Source organism: Odontesthes bonariensis, chromosome 17 (genome assembly GCF_027942865.1).
Source record: "Odontesthes bonariensis isolate fOdoBon6 chromosome 17, fOdoBon6.hap1, whole genome shotgun sequence".
NCBI lineage: Eukaryota > Metazoa > Chordata > Actinopteri > Atheriniformes > Atherinopsidae > Odontesthes > Odontesthes bonariensis.
Window position 1 is genome coordinate 22,004,214 of NC_134522.1, and position 22,171 is coordinate 22,026,384.

Sequence of the window (22,171 nt, forward strand, 5' to 3'; positions counted from 1 at the left end):
TTTGACATATTTAACCCTGACAGACAGCAGTTCCAGCATGTAAGCTATGTTAACACGAGCTCTGTAATTTTCAGGAGCCCATGTTTGATCCAATTCATTTTTTTGGTCTGGCGCACGGCGTTGCTCATTTGCTTTCAGAATGTAAGCGAGAGAAATGAAGCGGAAACTCTTGTCACTCTTCATCATATTCAGTTTACCACTGAGAGAAGCACAAATGAATCCCATGCTGGTCCAGGATCAGTCGTCAAATCTGAACACGCTTCCCCCTATCGTTTTTTTTCTCTGCAAATCTCACACTGGTGACGCCTTCATTTCTCAGCACACCTTGGTCACGTACTCCTACCAGTCGGTGATTACCTTTGGTGGTTGTGGTGAAGATTTCATGGTGGTAACAAGCCAGCAGAGGGAGCCTGGAGCTGGGAAGAAGAGTGTGGAGAAGTTGGTCTTTGCAATCGCTAAACCCAAGGTGAGTATCCTGTGTGCATCTGAACAAATGTTTAGTTCAAAACCCGAGTCGTATCAAGTTGTCACAGTACAGTTTGTTAGATGATCGAAAGCAGTGAATCTCACATTTTACTTTTGCAGTTTTCAGGTGGAAAGATGATGTTGGGGAAAAATAAATGATAATCTATTTGGTTGGTGGTGGGGGGGGGGCAGTTATTTATATATAATTTTTATTTTTTTTTTAAAGAGTGGTGTTTGAGCCAGTCTAAGGACAAAAGTTTCTGATTTCAAAACCTCAGCAGCTAAGAGGAAAAATAAAATTTGGGTGGAGTATTCAAGGAAATGAAATGAATACAGATGAAGGAAGAAAATCTGAATTTTCCCTTGTTTTTGCACAACTCTAATGAGGAAAACAGATTTTCTCATATTTTAGCCCCAGAATCTCAGTGGGGCCTTAAAACTGGGTCGTGTTACTGCTGAAGGTGATGCTAATGGTGGTAACCTCATTCCTTATCGTAGATCATTTGAGTTTCTCAGGTTTTCACATTCTCTCTGAGCAAATCTGGGTTTCCACCTCCCCGGACTCAAATGAAATGCATTCATAATCGCAGTGTTAAAGCCATCAGGCCCGCTCTGATCTGCCTCGTTCTGCTTGCATCTCAGATACTGGAGCTCACCCTGCTGATGGCCAGCTACATTAACCACTGGAACCCCAGCCTCCCATCTGCCTCCCACCAGCCTCAAGGCCACTGGGATGTAGACAGCAGACACTTCCCCACCATGAACTACACCACCAAGGGCCCCACGCTACTGTGAAGAACACGGACGGAGAGGCTTCATGACAGCAGTTGCTGTTGGTCTGCATTCACCTGGAGTGCACTGGGTTGCACATCCTGAATTGATTTTCTTTTAGTCTTAAAGTACAGGCACTCCCGAGGTTATTTTTTCTTTTACGTAAAGACTGACATTTAGAAATGGCAGAATCAGTCTTGTCAGACCATTCATTTCACAAGAGGAGCGTTTCTAGTCAGCTTTTTGTTGGTCTTTGTTTTTAATTTGTTCAAATTGGAGCCTCGAATTACTGTTCAGATGTATCGCAGTGATGGAGGACTGGCTGCCACTCCTCACATAGAGAAACCTCAGCTGTGTGTCACAGTAATTCTTCATCATGGATCACAGGTTACAGACAAGTAGAGAAAAATGTTTAATTCACGGTATTGCCCAGTTAGAAAGGGGCTAATGTGGGAAGTGACAGTACAATTTTTTTTTTTTTTTTTTTTTTTTTTTAAAGACTTTAGTGTCTTAATATGACAGTCTCAATCTAATATTACTCTCATTTAAATCTCCCACTAACAAAATAATGATTATGGTCTCCGTTCATTCACAAACGATTCCATATGTGTCCATGACAGGTTTCCAGACTTTAAGTTGACTCCAGGTCTATTCAGACAACTTAAAGGAGACGTATTGTGCCTTTTTTTTCACGAGCTGACATAATTTCCTGAGGTCTTAATGAAACCTCTGTGATATGCTTCGGTCAAAATAACAGACATTTGTGCTTCCGGTTATTTACACCTCTGCTCAAGCAGATCATTTTAGGGGTTCAGGGCGACCCGCTCAGCTCCACTCTGCCCCTTCCTTCCTCGGAGGGGTTGCCTCTTTTGAGATGGGGCCGTGTTATTATGGTACGAACAAGAATGCAACTAATGGCCTGAGAGCTCAAAACAACACACTATACAGATTTAAAAAATACTTGACTGGCAGTTTTTATTCTCAAATGCTCACTCTTCCCTCTTCTGCATTTGACCACGAACAGCCGGTAGGCTACTGATCTCTTTTAGGCACAGACTCGTCGCGAGTCATGCTCGCCGAACAGCTCAACTTGTTAAAATGGCCACTGCAGAACGGCCGGCGAACAGTTTAACAACACCGCTGAGAAGTCGGCGTCGTTATTCCTCGCATATCCACTCCAGAACCTCGAGCCTTACCCGTCACCCTATTCCTTTGTGTTCAGTTGGATAGTTCTTAGCAGCTAACATAGTTCTTAGCAGTTTTTGAGTCAGTCGTGACTTCAGACACCCAATATACATAAACACTGGAAAAAAGGATTTTTCCATAATAAGTCCCCTCAACAAACCAAAAGTAACTGAAATAAATGCTCTTCTTGCTTTTTCAAAGTCACGACTCTCCTTTGAGTGGCTGAAACCAGTGAATTTCTGGCGTTGTCGTTAACAACGGACGACTGCTGAAGCATTTGGTGATACATTTTCCGTCGGTTACTCTGAAACAGTTTGGCTTTCTTCATAATGTCGGGGATGGAAATTTCTCAGTAAATAAGAGGGATGTACTGAACAATCTTTTTTTTGCTGGTTCCTAAGAGACCATTAGTAATTCAGCTCACTGGTGTAGCCTAAAGCCAAAAGAACAGATGGAAGTACGTCAACAGTTTAGCTCTCATTCGCTATTGATGAAATGTTACTTGGGTACACAATAAGACAAAAGGATAGAAAAAGTATTGAGTGGGGAACTGTATGTATGCGACCTCTGTGAAAACGTTCTGACAGCGTTTCTCTGTTAAAATACAGGACATATTCATACTAAAACCACTTGCACGGCGTTCTAAAGATTTTTTTTTTTTTTTTTTTTTTTTTTAAAAAGAGCTACCAAAAATATTCGAATGACTTGAACTGCTATGGATAAACCACTGTCTCGTTTGTTTTCACACTAGTTATTTATTTTCTCTTTAACACTTTCGTGGGCTGTTGCTTCCAGGAAAAGCTTTTCGTTTTCACGGGGGAAAAACCCGCTTTGTGTCATTAGGCCGAGTAATTTAAAGAGCAGAGACTGTTTTGTTTGGTTACAGTGTGCCACGAATGTTTAAACGATTGTGTTTTCATGTTGCTTGTGTTTGTGTGTGTGTGTGTGTGTGTCGTAATGAAATAAATGGTACAATAGTTTGATTGGCTTTTTTTTTTTTTTTTTTTTTTAAATTCTGAATCTTTGCCTGCTTATTACTTTGTGGACGGCAGCACATATGCCAGATGCTGTTATTCAGCTGTCAGTCATAATTCATATTCAGCGTAATGAGTTCTGTTTATAAAATGCTATTCCACGGAACGTTTTTTAATGCAGCCAGTAAAATATGTGCCACCGATAGGCGCCATAGTGATGCCAGTAGTTTAATTTCTAATAGCAGAGCGCATTTTTCTAGTAAATTTTGTTGCTTCAGACACGAGTCAAACATTGACCGTCTTGAACAACGTGTACTTGTTGAGATTTTCAATGGTTTATTTATTTTTTTGTTGTCGTGTCTCAACTTTGTTTTCTTGGCATTTTTTTTTTGCACATGAGACTTTGATTGGCTTTTCCTCGCAAATAACTTTTTGGCCGTAAGCGCTGCAGAACAGAGTTCATGCAAACGTAACAAAATTCATATCTTGCTCGAAGTTCCTTTTTTGGGGGTGGTGGTGGGGGGAGCACTGCTTTTACACACTTTGTCACAAAAAAAAAAAAAAAAAAGCGTCTTTTCTCATTCGTTCTGTCCATAAACTAAATAGTTACCCTCTGTGCTGGTTGTACACAGCCTTCCCTGTATACATGTTTTACTGGGGATGAGGTTGTAAGGGTGGAAGCTGTTCTGCTTTTTCTTATCCAGGGGGGTCAAAATGGTAATGGCATTTTCCTGCCAAATATATGCCGTAAATCCCAAGGTTTTTATAGCTTGTCTAAAAAGCTCTTGTTGTTCCATAGCTGCGCTTGCACAGAATGAAATGCTCGTTACAGGGCTCGCTGCTGAATTTCTGCGCGCTTTCATTTCTCATCAACAAAGAAAATTTATATATATATTTTTTTTCCCCTTTTCCACACTGCAATGTGGATCCCAGCCACATGCTCCATAGGAGTTTAAATCATGCTGAATTTAAAGGAAAAGTTTGTAGAATTGTGGCGCAGATGAACCTTTTGTTACCCCTCGCAGTAAATCCTTACAGCATTTTACTGGCTGCCTCTTCTGTTATGGATTTTGTGGGAGGAACGAAAGGAGCAAGATTCGAAAAGCAATATTTAGTTGGTGTATATGGAGGGACACACACATGCGTAATTTAAACTAAGCATGCCTGTTCTCACTCAAGAGCTTTCAGGATAATTACTTAAAAAAAAAAAAAAAAAAAAGACATTTTCATTTATGAGGGGCATAATTTAATTTAATTCATTTAATTGCACAAAATGTTTAATCGGACAGTTGTCTTCTCTGATAAATTAGTGACAGATGTTTGCAGTTTTTGTCAGGGCCCAGTTTGACATCTTGTAATTGTGTGACCTCTTTTACGATCGGCAATATAAAAAACGAATGCACACACTTTACTATCCTTGGAGAGACAGAGAAACGGTGCTGGAAAAAAAACTAAAAGGAAATGTGCATATTTACAGCCCTGTTTTTTTTTTTTAAAAAGATAAATAAAATCCTTACACTGTGAGAAAAGACTCGACCCTTATGGGATGCTCTTTCCTTTTTAACCAAATGATGTTGTTGACCTGATGCAAATGAACCCCCGATCGTGAGACGCTCCAGCACTGACGCTTCGTCTGAGCTTTAGGCAGCTTTTCCACGTCGTTGGTTTAACTGTCCCAACTTCCTCAATAACAATTTAACTATTTTATCGTTTTCTTTTAAAAAAAACAAAAAAACAAAAAAAACAATCCAGGTTTCAACATTAGATGCGTGTGAACTGAAATGCAGCTTTTGAATAACTAACTTAATAAATTGCGTCTCATTTCACAGAGGGCAAAGGATTTATTCTGTGGTTTCCGATTTTACACGTAAAAGCGCAAAATATCAGAAGCTAAACAGTCAATTTTGCAAAGTAATGTCAACTGACGTGTAATACTCGCAACATATTACATTCTTAAATCTGCACGAACACTTATCCAGCATTTTTCTCTCGTAGTCGCTCTAGTTTTAACAGGTTATGGACTGTCGAGCAGTTTTTAGAGTTTAACAAAGGGCCACGTAATACCTATCATAATTAAGAGGACGAATGTTTCCCCATTTACTTTAATTCCCCATATTTTCTCTTTTTACCACTGGGATTTTTTTTTTTAACCATTTTATACTCTGTAGAACAATACTGCTGATTTCTACAGAATCAAATGACACAAAGTATAGACAAACGAAAATCTGTCATTGCTTGGAAACCCGTGAGGTCAGTCCATGTAAAACTTTTCAAGAGTTTCTACAGCTACAGTCTGAAAAACAACTGGCACTGTGATAAAACAGAGCCTCAGGAGGACGTCCCTGGGAATGGAAGACTGAGAGTTCCCTCTGCTGCAGAGGGGGTTAATTCACTAAGAAGCTTCAGACATCATCAAATGACATCTGCACAGGTCTTACTGCAGTGAGTCTGTGATGTCGAACATTAAGTTCAATTTTAGAATACACCATGAGAGTGAAACTTGAGCTATGCAGGTGAACCCAACTGTAGGCCTATTGCCCCCCCCCCCTGTAATTCAATGCTCATTGCTGCAGCACTGAGGAACTAAAACAGCTGCTTCTTATTGACTTTTCGAATCAAGGTGTCATTGGGGGAGTAATAATTTTTCATTTTTATCTTTTTTAAATGGATTAATATGGCATAGGCCTATGCTGCAGTTCAAAGGACAAGATATCTGCCATATCTGATTGAGTTACAGTGAGGAGTGTTATGTAAAAGAGCCGTTTTTAGACATGAAAAGGGTTAAGTGTCAGCTCGAGTTATCAAGCAAATTACTTGTGGAGTGTTGAAATAGCCTACATACTGCAGCTTAATTACTGACAAATTAAAATAATTGACCAACTAACTGACAATGTCAAATTATATAGTTCCACTGCACACAGGTAGGCATTCAATAGAAAAATAAAAAGGTAAACAATATTAAAGAAAAAAAAAGTTATTTTGGGAATACCTGAATTTATTATCTCGATAACACGCATTATTGTAGGCCACAGCGTACGGTTCAGGCAAGGCTTCACAATAGTTTGAAGACATTAAATAAATTTCCGTGCCAAACAAATTGTTTGCTTTTAATAGACCACTGAACAGTCAGCTGTAGGTAACCCTGTACTGCTTTAAAAATATTGTGACATTTCACATAAGTATTGTGAGGCCATATGAGGGTAAATTTAAACCAGCAGCTCAGTGGAGGTAATTGACTCCATGTTAGCTTAGCTTATCTTAGCCTAGCCTGGTGGGCGCACGGAGACATATCGCTGCTACTCTCTGCGGCGCGTGCTGCGTCTCCAAACTTTGAGCCCGCGACCCAACTTTCAACCGAGCACCTTCTCCGAAGAAAGACACGAACAGGTATGTGGCGCCGAAGCATGGCGTTAACACGACAACCCCATTTCCCAGTAGTTTCAATGTTGTGTTGACAACGGTTTGCTCTCATGTTTGCTTTGGAAGGACATTTTTAACAATAAAATGACACCCACGGGGCAACGGAGCCTGCTCCGAGAAGCTTCTCATCAGATTATTGCCGGTGGATCCGCTGGTAAGTTCAGTATCATTTCCAATTCCATTACTACAAATGTAACTTACCCGATTACGCAACGGTTCTGACAGCGTGCAGTTACATGTTTAGTAATTTTTTAAAATGCATAGTTTCGCCTCTCTCTAAGAGTTTCGGTAAAACGGTGCAAAAACGTTCAGACGTGTATTTGCACCTGCGAACAACAACAACAAAAAAATAATAACAATGCCCTCAGGAAGATGTTTCGATTGCTCTGCCAAAGATTTTTGAATATCTCACCGAGATGGTTCCCACCCGGAGCTGTGTGCTCCACGGAAGAAGCGCCCGCTCAGGAACTCAGCTGCACGCATGCGTAAAAGTGTAACTTCATGGATGACCTACCGGGGAGGGATTCCTGAGTCATATACATATATATTTTTAACCAGTTTATGCCTCTTTCGGTCTTGTTATTATACTGTCGATCTTTTTTCTTTTTTTTTTTCAGACGTGGCAATTTTATGGAGAGCCTCAGTGAAGTAGGATAAATATTTCATGATGAGACAGTGACTGTAAAATCTGGGTAATTATTTGAACAATTTGACAGCTTTTGTTTCAGTTGGCTATCTGACCTACCTGTCCTATCAATCCAAAGTGGATTTAAGTCGTGTGACGTTAAAGACGAGGCAGCTGGGTTGGTGCACAATGTAGCAGCCAAAGTGCTGCTTAAGAGCAGCAAAGTTGTAGCTGCTTCAGTTACCGAAAGCCATTTACACCCGATCAACATCAATACATCAAACTGGTATCTGTTTCTTACAACACTACATGCCTGGAATGAACAAAAACGGTCACTTTGTCTGACCAGGAAGGGAGCAGAAATGAAATCTAATGAGTTTTTGCTTTACTTTACTACTCTAATCTTCCCCTCAAAAAAAAAACCTGTTACCTTCTCACCATCTGCACTCAGTTTAATAATGTACAACTCGACATGTTAACATGTCTCCAAGTCACCTTATCTGAGACTGAGTGACGCAGCGAAGACAGAGAAATGGAGCACAGCTGGTGAGGATCGTGCTTGAAATATTTGGACTGTTTGCCTCGAAGGAGTGCACCTTTCAGACTCATGGAAGCCTTGAAAAAGGCAAAAAGTTAACGTAGCAGTCCCGAAGGTCAGGATTGGCTGCGAAAAACATATGCATTCGTTTAAGTGAACGATGATCTGAACAGTAAACCTGTGTGAAGGGTGAATGAAACGCTTGATCAAAGTTTGCCTCGTTTAATCGTCTTGCACAGATTGTATCCCACACATGAACGCACGCAGATAAACTGCAACGCTAGTGTCCAATCTTTCCGAGCCGCAGTGGAGAGAGGGACAAACTTCACGGCAGTTGTTTTTTGTAGGGTAAATTATTGCTCGAGAGACTAATCGTGAAAACTCAAACCAAAAACGCTCCGGCAGATGTAGAGCCTCAGCATTGACTACATAAGACGGATGAAATCCTTCCGCCATTGTGATGTCGCAGGCTGTTTAAAAACTAGTTTCATTGTGCGATTATGCTCTCTCATGAGGTCTTCCTCAACATAATGATCAGCGGATGCACGTTTTATAGGGCGTTGCAACTGATGGTCGTTCTATGGCTTAAGGAAGGGACGGTCGGAGCGACTTGCTCCCAACCAGATCATTCTGTATCGGCCGCCTTCACGACTCTCTTTACAATCCTTAACCGTGGTGCTCCTGGGACCAACTGCGTGAATAATTCTGTGTTTATCGCATTGGTAGCACTTCTCTCTGTCGTGCTTCGGCGGTGCCCATGTCCTCGTTGGTTTGGTTTCTACCTCACAACACACCGTCCAGCTCGCTCCCCTGCTGTGTGTGTGTGTGTGTGTGTGTGTTTGTGTGTGTGTGAGCACTCGTGAAAGAAGTAACGCGACATAAGAGTGCAGAGCAGAAACAGAGCTGCTTTGTAAGAGCCTGTTAATGTCTGAATATATTTGACTTTTCAGTGTAGATGGATGGATGTTAGAATATAATTTCTTTGACATATTTTTTGTTTGTTTCAAAGAGTTTTTTTTCCCTCACTATTTAGGTCTTTACTATCTTTTTTTTTTTTTTTTTCCCACAAATTTGATATTTTATAGTCAGTTTGACAACTTGCGTTGCAGCATAAACGAGTTTGGCATTTCTGGGGAATGTGCTCCTGTGCGTGGACCGCGGTGCCCAGTTTTGCGGTCGCTCGACTGAACGTGACGGGAATGTTATGATCTTCTTCTACCTCGTTCAGGAACAAGGAGCAAGAGCAACACTGTTTCTGCGCAGCGTTGACGTCTCCAGGAGAACGAGCCGGCATTTGTGTGGACCAGAAAACTCTTTCCTCGTGTTTTTTGTGCCGAGCACCATTCGTGTTCGCCCCTTAACAAGTTGATCTGCGAAGAAGAAGATTGCTCCTGGTCTCTTTGTCTACATAAAGACCTGATACAGACTAATTTAGCTTCAGGGTGTATTCAATTGATCTGATCTTTAGAAAATCCCATGGAAACAGTCGAGGAACACATGGTGTAAAGGACATTTTCAGATATTATATAGTGAAGCAAACACTATTGAGAAAAAACTATCAGATTTAAAGAGGTTGCATTTTAAAATTTTTAAATGGCTTTTTTTTTTTTTTTTTTTTTTTTTAAAGGACGCCTCATGTCTCCAGGGGTTGAGAGGTTAAAGGGTTGCCTAAGATGTTCCTGAGGTTCCTGCAGGCCTTAAATGACCTGAACCTCACCTTGTTGCAGTGATCTACTTTCAGTTCGTATTTCAGACAGATTACCACTCAGTCATATCTGAAACAGTTTAAGTTCCTTCTTTGTACTTCTTTCTCTCAGGCGCGCATACAGAATTAACATCAATAAGCAGAGTGCTTTGACTCTTTCTTTGATGCTCTCCGCATAAAATGAGCCGGCGATATTTTAATGTAACATTGGGGTGCCGCATACAGTATTTTAGTGCTGCTTGCCCCACCGATACATCGCATATAAGGTTTATGGAGCCATCTTGTTATCACTTCACAAGCCTCTTGGGTCTGACAAGCTCCTGTCTTGAACTCCCATCCTGCAGCATCTGTCTTCACCGTGAATGGTGAGAGCTTGCAGAGGTTTGTACCTGAGCAGAATAGGCTCAGTGTTTCTCCCCGCCACCTCTTCATCTTGATTTTCCTGTTAACAAGGATGGAGAGAGATAATTTATGTGCAGGCCGGTCACGGGGCCTATGTTAAATGTGATTTAGGTGGGGAGGTCTGCATTCGGTGCCCCGCAAAGTAATTTGATCGCAGTTTTTACGTTCTACAGGGAAAGCTGCTTGTTGAAGGGGTTCACGCTCCAGCTGAGATCCATTTCTCTGTCAGGATGGGCCGCGAGTGAGCGTCGCTTTGGGAGACAAGGCGCTGCAGTGTGTGAGAGTAACGTTTTAAATGTTTGCAGAGCAAGGCGAGATTATTGATTACACTTGGTGACAATGTGGCTTATCTCGGGGTTGGGAAAAATTCTAGAAACCACTTCACTGTGACATTTTTACAGACCAATAACAAGTCAGTTGAGGAAACAAATCCAAGCTAAGAAATGTGTAGCCCAGCTTTTTGTTTTGTTTTGTTTTGCCGGTGTTATTATCAGTGCACTTCCAAAGAGCTGACATTTTCCACATTTGTGTAAAACTGTTGCCTTTTGTCAGTTTGATTCCGCAGTGCAGACTTTGTGCAGAGCACTTGTCGTCCACACGGTGGCGGTAGATGCCTGCTGTATGTCATTTCATGGGAAACGGGTGTGTGTGTGCGACTTTTCAGAGGTTCCTTTAATTACTTTTTTGGATATAGAGTGATTCAAAACTGCTCTGCGTATCGTCTTGGGGAGTGTTTGCGCTCTGAAAAAGACATTACAAAAATAACCGGATAGCCTAACTTGTGATTCATCTAAAAGGTGAATTCAGAAACGAAAGTGGGGTCAAATATTTTTTTTAAAACCGATGAGGGACAAGTCCTTATGATTAAATATAGAAAGAAACAAATTTAGAAACGGCTAATCTATCTAGTTACATGATCTTGGCTGTAATGTGTTCTCTAAGTCCTTTGTTATTTCCTTGCTACATGCTTTTTTTAAACTCCATGAGTAAATCGATCCGTCTCCAGCAAATGGACTGTGACGACATGAGACAGGCGCCCCGCGCGTGATTGCCGCAGCCCCACATACACACACAGACTGTCAGAGCCCGGCTCTGACTGCTCCGCGGCTCCTTTTTGATTGAATTGCTTTTAAACACCGGACCCGGAATCAGTCGGGGAAGAACAAATAAATTATTGTAGCCTTAATGAAGGAGAGGAAGAAAGGAGGTGAGAGGGAATCAAACAAATAAAAGGAAACTGTGGTGCCGCCTGTGCGCCCCATGCGTGCTTGCTGGGGGTTATCCGTTGACAGAGACCGCACTTGGCAGTGCATATTTGTTCTCTCCGCAATCCCCCAGCGGCTGCACCAATCACAGCCGAATTAGGCCTAATATTTATTTCCAGAAACAATTGTACATGTTTCGGAGGGGCTTTGATTGAACTCCTGGCGGACATGTTGTAGACAGATGTTTAGATGACCTCATGTTTGAAGTAATGTTGATTCTGGATGAGGCTGCTCCTCTCAATCAGCTCCCTCTGCCTCCCATCTTTTTTGTCTCAGTCTAGGGCGCACGGAGGCTCCCATGCCTCATATTTAATATGTGCTTTGGCTCGCATTGAATAACATCCATTTACGTTTTTGGTTCCATCCTTGACAGACAGATGTCCACAGATGGGGTTGTGGATGGCTTGTTTAAAATGAGCCATGGCCGTGCTGAGGGATGGCTACTTAACCGGACACATGTGTCTTTTGTTCTGTGCACGTCCGTCCTCCAACAAGACCAGGATTTATCATCAGAGCATCTCCTCTGTCAGCCTCGTAAACATGAGAGAAAATGCGCGTTCCCACTGATGGACTTCCCATGTTCCCGAGGTGATCTTGGGCATTATTTGGAGTGTTTTTGTGGGAAGGAAAGTGTGTGCTGCGGGGTGTGCAGGCTTGAATGAAAGTAACCCCTCATTTAAAGTGGGAAAAATGACAACACACAAAATCAATCCTAAAATAAACAGAAAAGATTTATCCCCTCCGTCAACTAATTACCTTCCGTGGTAAATGTGAATGATCACAGTGTCATAAGAAATTAGGTGAATGGGAACAGGAATCATGTTAAATAGTTCAATTAATTCAACGCAAATGCCTCACGTCCCAAAAATGGATTGAAAATTCGGGAGGTTAGCTGGCGTTAAATGTTAGGGATGAAACCGTAAACGCTGCCGCATAACTTCTGTATGTGACGTATCGCCATTTTTAGGCCTGGATTTATTATATTGGAATGAGGCTCTCTGAAGCTTGCATTCCAATTCGTTTAACGAAATGTTCTCCTGTTGCACGTATAGACACAGCATGGCCTCCGTTACGCGCACAAAACGTTTAGGATCTGCGCGTGTAACCTCAGCTCGTGCCTCCGTCGGCGGCCGCGTTCCATTTGGCTGTCCACAACCTCACAGAGCACGTTTTATGACGACGTCTATGTTAATTTAAAGGATGTTTTAAAGTTACGTGGGGGTAACAAAAAAAAAATATATATATATATATATATATATATTTTTTTTTCCTTGAACAAAACTATTCAAGGCAGATATTAGGACGTGTTACAGCGACGCGAGGTCCTCCGTCATTTGTCTCCATAATTACTGGGATAAATATTTTTTTTATTTTTTCTTATTTATTTTTCATTTTAATTTAATCTAGACCCGCCTCATAAATCTGAATTCAAGTTTACGGAGCGCCAGAAACACAATCTTATTTTAAATTCTTATATTATAAGTTTTAGTTTGCACAAAAGCAGGCTGCATCTTTTTCAAATGACCTGCATCAGACCCTCAATCCTGCGTGGAGGAAACCAAAGACAAGTAAATCTTCATCGTTAAGGAACATAAAAAAAATAAAAAAAAAGTTGCCGAAACATTTGTCAGAGTTAGAAGTAAACTGTTCAGCATTAAGAAGCTGCAATATACTTAAGAGACTTTCTCTTTTGGGCCTGTCTGAATATTTTGAAGACGTTTATCGTTCAGTTGGCTGAGCAGTGTCACGGAAATGCTCTTTGAACCTAGACTTGAAACGAAAGGCACGTTATGTATGAGCCCCTGCTGCGCTCGCGACGTTATCTTAATGACATGATTGATGAAAACTGTTCACTGGCGGAGTTTCGTGGGACCTACGGAGGCCGAGCTTTAGGGCTGTGGGTGTTGTTATCGCAGAGGCGGCTCGTGTGAAATGAGTCCTGGCAAGACGAAACGGACCCGCTCGAGCTCAAACGGACACGCGCGCTCGGCTTCACTTCGACAGGAAGCCAAGAGAGGCGCGTGCGTACTCAGTGGGACGTTTTGCTGCATCATTTCTGACACGATGGCGTTATTATGGGTAATATTACATTGTTGGAGCTATTTAATGTTACATTTAAGGACTTTAAAAAGCTGATAAGCTCCCAAATGTTCAGCGAATATCTAGTTGTTGACTGATAATAGGCTAATTTGGCAAACAGTGTATGAACAAAGCGATATATGGTGGGTTGATTTCTGAAACTGCACTCAGAAAGTGGTCCATGAGTATGATGACCCCTGCTGATTAGAAAAAATAAAGAATTCCAGCAATACCTTCTTGCTTGAAAAAAAAGAATAGAATAAAGTACAATAAATACAATTAAACACAGGTAGAATTATGAGGCTAAACGACACGTATGCAGAGGTGGCAGAGACGGATAAAATCCACCAAAGCAACCTGCAGGACCCAGTCCACTGATCTGAGCCCTGTGCAGAAGGTCAGTAGATCTGAAACGTGTTTGGCAAAGCCATTCAACGCTTTGAAGGTGAGTAAGATTCTAAAACTATCCAGAAACCTCGCAGGGAAACAGTGCAGGGAGACAGTCACAGGGCTGGTATGATGATGCCCTTTGTGTGAAGAGGGAGCGCTCGCTGATACCTGAGTTTTTTACAGTAGTCAAGGCAAAGGAAGATTAATGCATGCAAAACACTTACTGCTAATCACATTATGGGATACTCGGCTTTATAAATGGAAATCTGCTTGAGTTATTTAATGGTTTATTTGAAAGATATTAATCGGGCAGTGATGTAGGATGTGGCCTTTCCAACAAGATAAGTACATCCAGTTGTAGAGTCAGTATAAACAGTGATGATGGGGCTTTTGTGTATTTGTAATTGAAAGCTCAGTCTCTTATTAATCTCATGGAGTGGCAACACACACGGCACATTTTTCATACATGCAATTTCTTGTAATAATAATAATTATACAGTTATGGTAAGAGCAGATTCTTTTGCATAATTGTGATTACTCAACATGGGAGGCTTTTTTTCTGGATCATTGGCTCCTATTCAGAGGTACCAGTTATTAAAACCAGGGCGCTGCACATCAGAAAGCTCAGCGGGGGCCGAATTTTAGATTGTGGCGCAAAAAGTGGCCCATGTCATCGCACCATTGCATGATTTCATTCTGCTAACGAGGAGATCACAAGGATCCTCTACATCTTTCGCTGTGTGACGCATAAGCATTTTGCATGGCTGCAGGACGAGTCGTTATTGTGGACAGACAAAAAGCAGCACGCTGGACTAGCAGGAGGACGGATGTAAATGAACCGCTGAGATCACTCAAAAATTCCATGGCAGACGAAAAGTGAAGGCAAACATAGTGCAGCACATGGCAACAATAATAAAAGTGGGAGGGAAATCAGCTCAACAAGCTATGCTTAATTGAGCACTTAGACTAAGTAGTGAAGGGGCAAAAAGAGAGCGACCCTGTAGAATTGACGTGTACAGTTGTGAGAGCGGGCCGTGCGTGGCTGTGTGCACGTGTGCAAGTTTGCATAGTGTGTGGAATATGTATCTGTGTTAAGGAAATGCACGTATGTGTGTGTGGGCGTGTCTCCGTGCCACAGAATGGTCAAGTGCGTGCGTTTGTGTCCGTGCGTCTGAGTGGGACCTATATGCCAGAAAAATGGATATAAATGCATGTGCGTTGTGGGTGGAAATGTATGCACATACATGCAAGGAAGTGGGTTATTTTAGTTGGTCTGTGTGTGTGTGTGTGTGTGTGTGTGTAGCAGATCCGAGTCAACACAAACACGAGAACTTAGCTTTTTTTTTCTCTTTTCTCTTTTTTTTTCTTTTGGTAAATTTCAACTTAGCCGCTTAAGAGCCACAACACGACCTCTGTTTATCCTCCAACACTTTGTTCCTTATGAGCACTGACGTGTGTTGAAAAGTTTTGAATTGGGCATTTAACCTCCTGCCCCGTAGCTCGTAGCCACAGTTGGTAGCAGGTCAGACGTGTGGGCCTTCTCTGCTGCGGCAGAGGTAACCACTGGATGTGTTCCTAATGCTCCCTTTTTTTTTTTTGATCTCTTGTTTAATAGTTTTTTGTTTTGTGTTAAGATTTCTTTTAGAGAGAGAGAGAGAGAGAGAGAGAGAGAGAGAGAGAGAGAGAGAGAGAGAGAGAGAGAGAGAGAGAGAGAGAGAGAGAGAGAGAGAGAGAGAGAGAGAGAGAGAGAGAGAGAGAGAGAGAGAGAGAGAGAGAGAGAGAGAGAGAGAGAGAGAGAGAGAGAGAGAGAGAGAGAGAGAGAGAGAGAGAGAGAGAGAGAGAGAGAGAGAGAGAGAGAGAGAGAGAGAGAGAGAGAGAGAGAGAGAGAGAGAGAGAGAGAGAGAGAGAGAGACAACCTCGTTGTTATTTCAACTGAATCTGATACAAGACTTCAGATACAGTAATTACAAGCCCTTCATGCTCCCGCTGCAAGCACCGACATATAAATAAACATAAATAAGTACTGTCAAAAAAACAAAAACAAAACCGGACAAACTAAAAAAACCCTGAATTACATGGCTGTTTTTCTGTGTGTGTGCGTATAGAGATGTTTCAAGTCTCGTCTCTGTGTGTGTGTGTTGTGGTGTGTGTGTGTGTGCCCTGTGATTCTCTGATGAGCTGGAAATTTACAACACAGGTTTTTACCAGTAAGCCCCCTGGCCAAAAACTGTAATTCTTTCTCCCCTTTTAGCTCTACAGTTGGGAGACAGGCTTACCCACTTTTTGGGTTAACTCTATCAAGATGAACAGCATTTGGGCCAGTGCAGTAATCATAATGTAATTTGTTTTGCTCATGGGCCAATTTGTGTCATTTTCAGAGGATATACGCTGCGCCTGCTTCATGCCCTGGGGCAAGGCTTTAATTAGGGAAGCTCAGATTTATAGACACTTTGTATTATTTCTGATCTTGAGTGGTTGGAGGATGACATACTCAGGAGAAGGACCCTGGCAGAGGATGAGGAAAAAAACCCCACAAAACTGATAAGAGAAACAAAACTAAATGAAAGGTCATGTTTGGAATTTGTTTACCATTTCATTATCATTTTGAAATCAAAGAGTCCGCAGTGAAATCAAAGCGGACATAAATGTCACCGTCTGGAAAGAGTTTCTGCAAAAAAACGGTGAGCGGTATGCACCAGTTCTCCTCAATTTGTTTGAAAAGGAGAGCAGGCAGAGAGATTTAAAAGAAGCTGCCAGGTGTTGAAAAGGGAATTGTGTTAGCGTGTTAATGTTCATCTGTTGGAGAGGCTGCGACCTGAGGACAATGCAGCGTGTTCTAAATAGTCTGGTTTTGATTTCTGATATAAAGAAAAAAGACAGAGAGCGTAAAACATCTGTGCAAATTAGGGAGGAAAAAAAAACAAAAACCCAGGCTTTTAAAATTTGGGCATTAATTTGCAGCACAGCTGTTTAACGAGGATTAAAATGTTTTGCCTTTTAGAGGAGATTTTAATCCAAATATTTTATGAATATGAAACTCGGGTGTACTAGAGGGCAGAAGAGAGCCACAGTGGTGCTTTTTAATCTGCCTCTCTAATGCAATGAGTTGCGTTTGTTCTTTTCCCAGTGGCACTTTTACCAGGAAAGCACGGAGAAGTTCATGGACTTAAGGTAACATGAGGATATGAGGGTGGGTAACTGCTGATTCTTGCACATGCAAGGTTTCCACCAAGACATGCAACCCTGAAACTATGAGACAATTACCTCACATCTGTGTGCAGTTTGTTCAGGTATCACTGGAAATGTTAATATTACCAGCAAACGCTGTCTTCATTTGTCCTGAGAGGCCTCCAAGCTTTCGTTCAGCACACAGTGATTCTTGAAATTTGTTTCATCCCGCCCTGAGATCCAAATTATGACTCAGACGTGACACGTTGAGTTTTCTGTGTCTGTGGTCCGTGCAAGTTTTAAAACAAGAGTTCACACTGAGATGCGTTTGGTTTGAACGGAGACCTCACAGAGCGCCCCGGCCCGGCAGCTCTGCAAGCGTTTGAAGCGGATCCAGGGGAGAAGCGGTGGCCGAGAAGCGGGACGTTGGAAGGTTGAGTTATCAGCGGTCCGACAGCGCGAGCACTCGGCTGGACCGCTCTGTAATCACAGGCTCTGACAGATGCTTTCTCGATAAGACTCCCCACAAGCTTCGGAGGAACACACAGGCTGACAGCTGTTTCTATAGTGAAACATTGACGTTAACGTCTTCAAAAAGAGACCCTGAATCCAACAAAAGCTGAACCACTTTTCAACACTACCTCTAATCTCTTGCTTATGTATAGGGAGCAGGTGATTTTTCTTTTTCCTCCCCCCATTTCTTTCCATATCTCTCATGTTGTGATTTAGATTTTTTTTTTTTCCACGTCTATTTGTGTTTCCAGGTTTGCACGTGAGACGTAAAAGTTAGTGGGGAATCAGTCCAGAACTTTTCCTCCGCCTTTGCCTGTACCGCACAAGAAGAACTCTTTTCGAGAGCTCCATTGGTGTTCTGGTCTTTCCTGAATTGCGGTACTCTCGGGTGTGGTTCATAATGGTACTTGGAGCGCTGCAGCCTGATGTATCGCACCCGAGGGAGAAACTGTACTCTGCACCAATCTATCAGTCCTGAGTCTGAGGAAGGCAGAATGACACGCTCATGCGTATGCGATTATAGCCCCCCCCATATCCAGCATTTAACTGAGGCCTTTTTTTTATTTTATTTTTCCCCATCGAAGGAAACGTCTTGAGTGATCATACACAGACAACTGTGGTTTTGCATATTTAGTTTTTATTGTGATTAGTTGAGGAAACGTTATGTTAGCAGAATATTTTCTGCTGGATTATTTTATCGCAGTCCCTCTGTCTTTTTTTTTTTTTTTTTTTCTTAAGCTGCTGTATAAACAAGAGGATGTAAGGAGATCCCTTATTAGACCGCCAGTTGTCAGTAAGCTTTATTTTAGTAGTTCATTGATATTTACATCACCTACTCTTTCTGATTTAATACATTTATTATTCTAACTGTAATAATGGTTATGAAAATATCACTGATTTTGCAAACTAACTTTCTACTTGACACAGTAATACTATGGCTTTTGGTTTTCCTTAAGTGGAAAGGAGACAAGGTAATTACCCTTGGGGCAATTAGAGAGAAGGGCCGAGGGAGTAGCAAAGTCATTTCTAACCCAAACATCCTGGTCCGGAGGGGCCGGAGTGGCTGGACAGCCTCCCGGAGGGCCGCTGGCTGGCTCGCTGGGAGCCGTTCGCGGGGAAGCAGATCAGGGTTTGTTTTCTTTCTCGGGAGGCAGGCCTCTGAAACTTCTGCCAGATGAACTGCACCTGAATGCGGCAGCTCTCCCGCCACGGTCAGCAGAGGGAGCGATTCACTGTGCAGGCAGGCGCGCTTATGTGCATGAAATCCTTTAGTCAGCTTCATCACTTTTTAAACCATATGAAAGATCAGGGAGGGAGTTTGTTGCTTTTTTTTTTTCTCTTTTCTCTTTCCCCCGCAGCCTCTTTATGGCGGCTTGACAATGTTTGTGTGCGTCCATAAACACACGCAACCCACACGGTACCGTCGGCTTAATTAGTATGAAATAAGCCGTCAGTTTTTCAACAACAACAGCTATAACAAAACGGGAGCTTTTAAAACAAACTTGGTTCCTGTGGCTTGATTTAATTTCGGTGATTTTTTTTTTTTTTTTTTTTTTTTTTTTTTTTTTTTTTTTTTCCTTTTAATTTTATTTACGTTTGCACAACTCTTGTCTTTCACACAAGGAGACATCAAATCGCACAAAAGAGGACGAGGATTGTACAATGAAGTTCAACGCGCTTTTCAAAGCGTGCAGATGGAAACACGACCAATGAGTTATTGTGTAGAAAATGAATTCAACTTTCTATAAGCATAAATATGCCAAATTGTATATATGATCCATTTTTTTTCCAGTTTCTCAAGTGTAAGAATTAGCTGTTTTCTTTGTTTCACTCAATATCACGCTAAATGTTTTGTTATGAACAATAATTGGAACAAAACGATTTTAGAAGACAGTAACCGTGAGATTGATCAAAAACGATCAGAGACAATTTGTCCGTTTTTAAAAAATAAAAATAAAAAATGATTCAAGGTTACTTATTACTGCTGTGACTGGAGAGTTGCTCTGGTCCACGAGCCTACAAAGCTCACAGGAGAACATTCATGTCAGTATTGAGCATAGCACAAAATGACAGAACTGCTGTAATCTCACGGCCATTAAGATACCCGGGGCCCTGTTTTATAAATATTAAGCCACCACAATGGGTTGCAGTTGTGTGGCTCTGCACTTCAAAGGTAACGTTAAGGGATAAAGGGGCAAATACTTAAAGGTGACCGTGGAAGGTAATTTTGCTGTTTGCGAGAGGACACATGAGCTTTTTAGGAAAGGGAAGTCTGTATGGTTCTTTTTACCAGATGCACAGACAGCAGGGATTCATAAAGGCTGAAATCTTCGATTTTGGGATTTGGGGCGATAAAGTGATGGCTCAGTTAAAGGACTGGCGGAAAATGATCCAGCAATAATTCTGGCAGTGAGGGCGAAAAATGAACACGATTATCACCTTTTAATTGTATCATATCTCACCTTTTTTTATTGACTAAAATGAAAGGGTGCGAGCTGTTCGCCCTGACTGGCCGTGCCGCAGAAACTGCAGGCGACTCATCGAAGAGGGAACAAGAGAGCTGAACAGAGAAGGCGAGATGAACAACGAGAGCCCAGAAAGATTTGGAGGGGGCAGCTGGCTGGAAGAGAAGAGCACAAGCTGGCACCATCCCGCTCTCTTCTGATCCAGTTTGCGCTTTCGATCTGAGAAACACTCCTGCGAGCTGAGTCACGGCACTGACAGTAAGGGCCAGAGAGCAGTTCAGAGCTTAACGGCTTGTGAGTGATACCCATCAGGGACAAAACGGGCGGAAAGCTCGCATGAAAATCCTACTCGAAAAAGTTTGTCTTTGTGGGACCGTGGCGGGGGCGGCGGGAGGTGGGGTTCATTCTGCATGTCGGGGAATCGAGTTTGAGTCGGAGTGAGCTGACGAAATGACAAATGTAATCCGTTCATTAGTTATTCTGGTGAAGCCAATTCCCTTCCTTCCATAGCTTCATGCAGCGTGCATCTTCATCAGAGCTGCAGGGAGAGAGCAAAAGTAGGCGAGTTCATATTTGCCATTCACGACTCAGTGAGAATTAGTTTTGGCCTCCCGACAAGAATTCTAATGAGCAAAGCCTGGATGACATAATTTCTGAGGCTTGCAGGGAATTAGCTTGATTGGAATAACTGTCCACTCTCACCTTGGCCAGCCGTCCAACTCCTTTTGCAATTTGCCTGTCGCAACCTCCCTCTGCTCCCATGGCTGAGATACTTCTTGCCACAGCAGTAGAGGGAAAATGAGTGCTGGTGCTGACGTTTTCGTTTGGTTCCATTTTGTTATGTTGTTGAACATTTTTAGCTGTTAACACCGAGTGTGTGTGTGTGTGGGGGGGGGGGGGCCTGGTTTATTTGTCATTTAGAGTTTGCACAGTTCTTTCTTTTTGCTGGGATGAGTGAGGCTTGGCCATCAGCTTTCTAAAAACAAGCCCACGCCTGCCAAACTTCCTTGATAATTAGCGAAGCATTTCACACTCTGCGGAACATCAAAAAGGAAATGGAAAACTGACAAATTAAGCATGGTCTATGTGGAGTGGGAGAGTTTTTATTTTTTCTATTTCTACGGAGGAGACTTGGTGGAGGTCCAACGCAGCACATGGTCACTCTAAAAGAAGCTCACTTTTTCTTTTTTTTTTTTTTTTCTATGCCCCTATTTGCATCCTGTTTTCCTGGGTTTTTAAAAAAATTTTTTTTAATTTTTTTAGTTAATTTGAGCTAATTCATTTACATTTGTTGGTCATTGGCCTCGTATCTGATTGTAAGCACCAAGATAAGCGTGAGAAGAATGCACTAAATTGCACTTTAATGCAACCGCGGTGTGTCTTGAATGGGATTTCTGGACAGAAGGAATGTTTTTAAATTTGGTTACCGCATTTCCTGGGCGGGTAGGACGGGCACTTAAAGCACAATCAAACACTAAATCTTAAACGGGATCAAAAAGTGTTTGGCTTTGTTAAGTGTTGATTGTATAAACTTCTCATTTGAGTTGTCTGTGCCTCCAAAAGAATGCCGGGCAAGTCACATTGGGATTCTTTGGTCCTTCATAATAACTGTGCTGACTCAGGTCAGGAAAATCCTCTTTATATATTGTATGTGATATTTAAAGCGACATTGATGTCTTTCTGTGCCCGACTTCAAATTCTGTCTGCCGGCAGCCATTAATATTACAGAGAGAAAGAGGACGAAGCAGTGAATTCTGTGACGCATTTCAACTATCTGCTATATTGCTGAGCTTAAAAAGTCTCAGCAATTTGTTTTTGTGCCAGAGATCCTCATGTTCAAACATCATCTAATTATATTCCTTTGCACATCCCTGTGCTGTTTATGCAAACTCTGCAAAACTGTACACAAATGCGATATGATGCTCGTGCACACACCGGCATGCACGCGCAGATTCTGATCACCTCTCCCCACCGAGTGAGTCCTGAGTGAGTCCTGCAGCCCCAGCCGATCAGAGGTAGGCTAACAGACGGAAGTGTCACTGTGTCCACTGTTGCACTCCAGAGAGTTGACTTGACTGAAACATATGTCTTCAATTTTAATAGCTCTCCATTCCCCCAGATGGCCCGAGGAGGACGGGGGGGGGGGGGTTTGCCTGAGAAGCTGCGTTTCATGTAAGAATAATTTGTGCTAAGTAGCTGGGCGATC

At 42.1% G+C, this 22,171-nt stretch overlaps 2 protein-coding genes across 6 annotated transcripts in view; both read left to right on the plus strand.

Annotated features, from left to right (window-relative positions):
- Nucleotides 1–3,389, plus strand: part of plekhh1 (pleckstrin homology domain containing, family H (with MyTH4 domain) member 1) — a 39,394-nt gene extending 36,005 nt beyond the window's left edge. The window contains exons 29-30 of the mRNA XM_075448093.1: nucleotides 320–466; nucleotides 1,108–3,389. Of these exons, the coding sequence (XP_075304208.1) occupies nucleotides 320–466; nucleotides 1,108–1,260 (300 nt within the window). The 3' untranslated portion in view covers nucleotides 1,261–3,389. The remainder of the gene's footprint in view (nucleotides 1–319; nucleotides 467–1,107) is intronic.
- A 3,253-nt stretch (nucleotides 3,390–6,642) lies between these two features.
- Nucleotides 6,643–22,171, plus strand: part of slc25a21 (solute carrier family 25 member 21) — a 109,328-nt gene continuing 93,799 nt past the window's right edge. For 2 of the 5 annotated variants that reach the window (XM_075448714.1, XM_075448715.1), the window contains exons 1-2: nucleotides 6,648–6,782; nucleotides 6,882–6,969. In XM_075448714.1, coding sequence (XP_075304829.1) covers nucleotides 6,900–6,969 — 70 coding nt within the window. In that variant the 5' untranslated portion in view covers nucleotides 6,648–6,782; nucleotides 6,882–6,899. Of the gene's footprint in view, nucleotides 6,783–6,881; nucleotides 6,970–22,171 lie in introns of all 5 variants that reach the window. The other 3 variants (XR_012766866.1, XM_075448713.1, XM_075448712.1) reach the window with 2 other exon arrangements.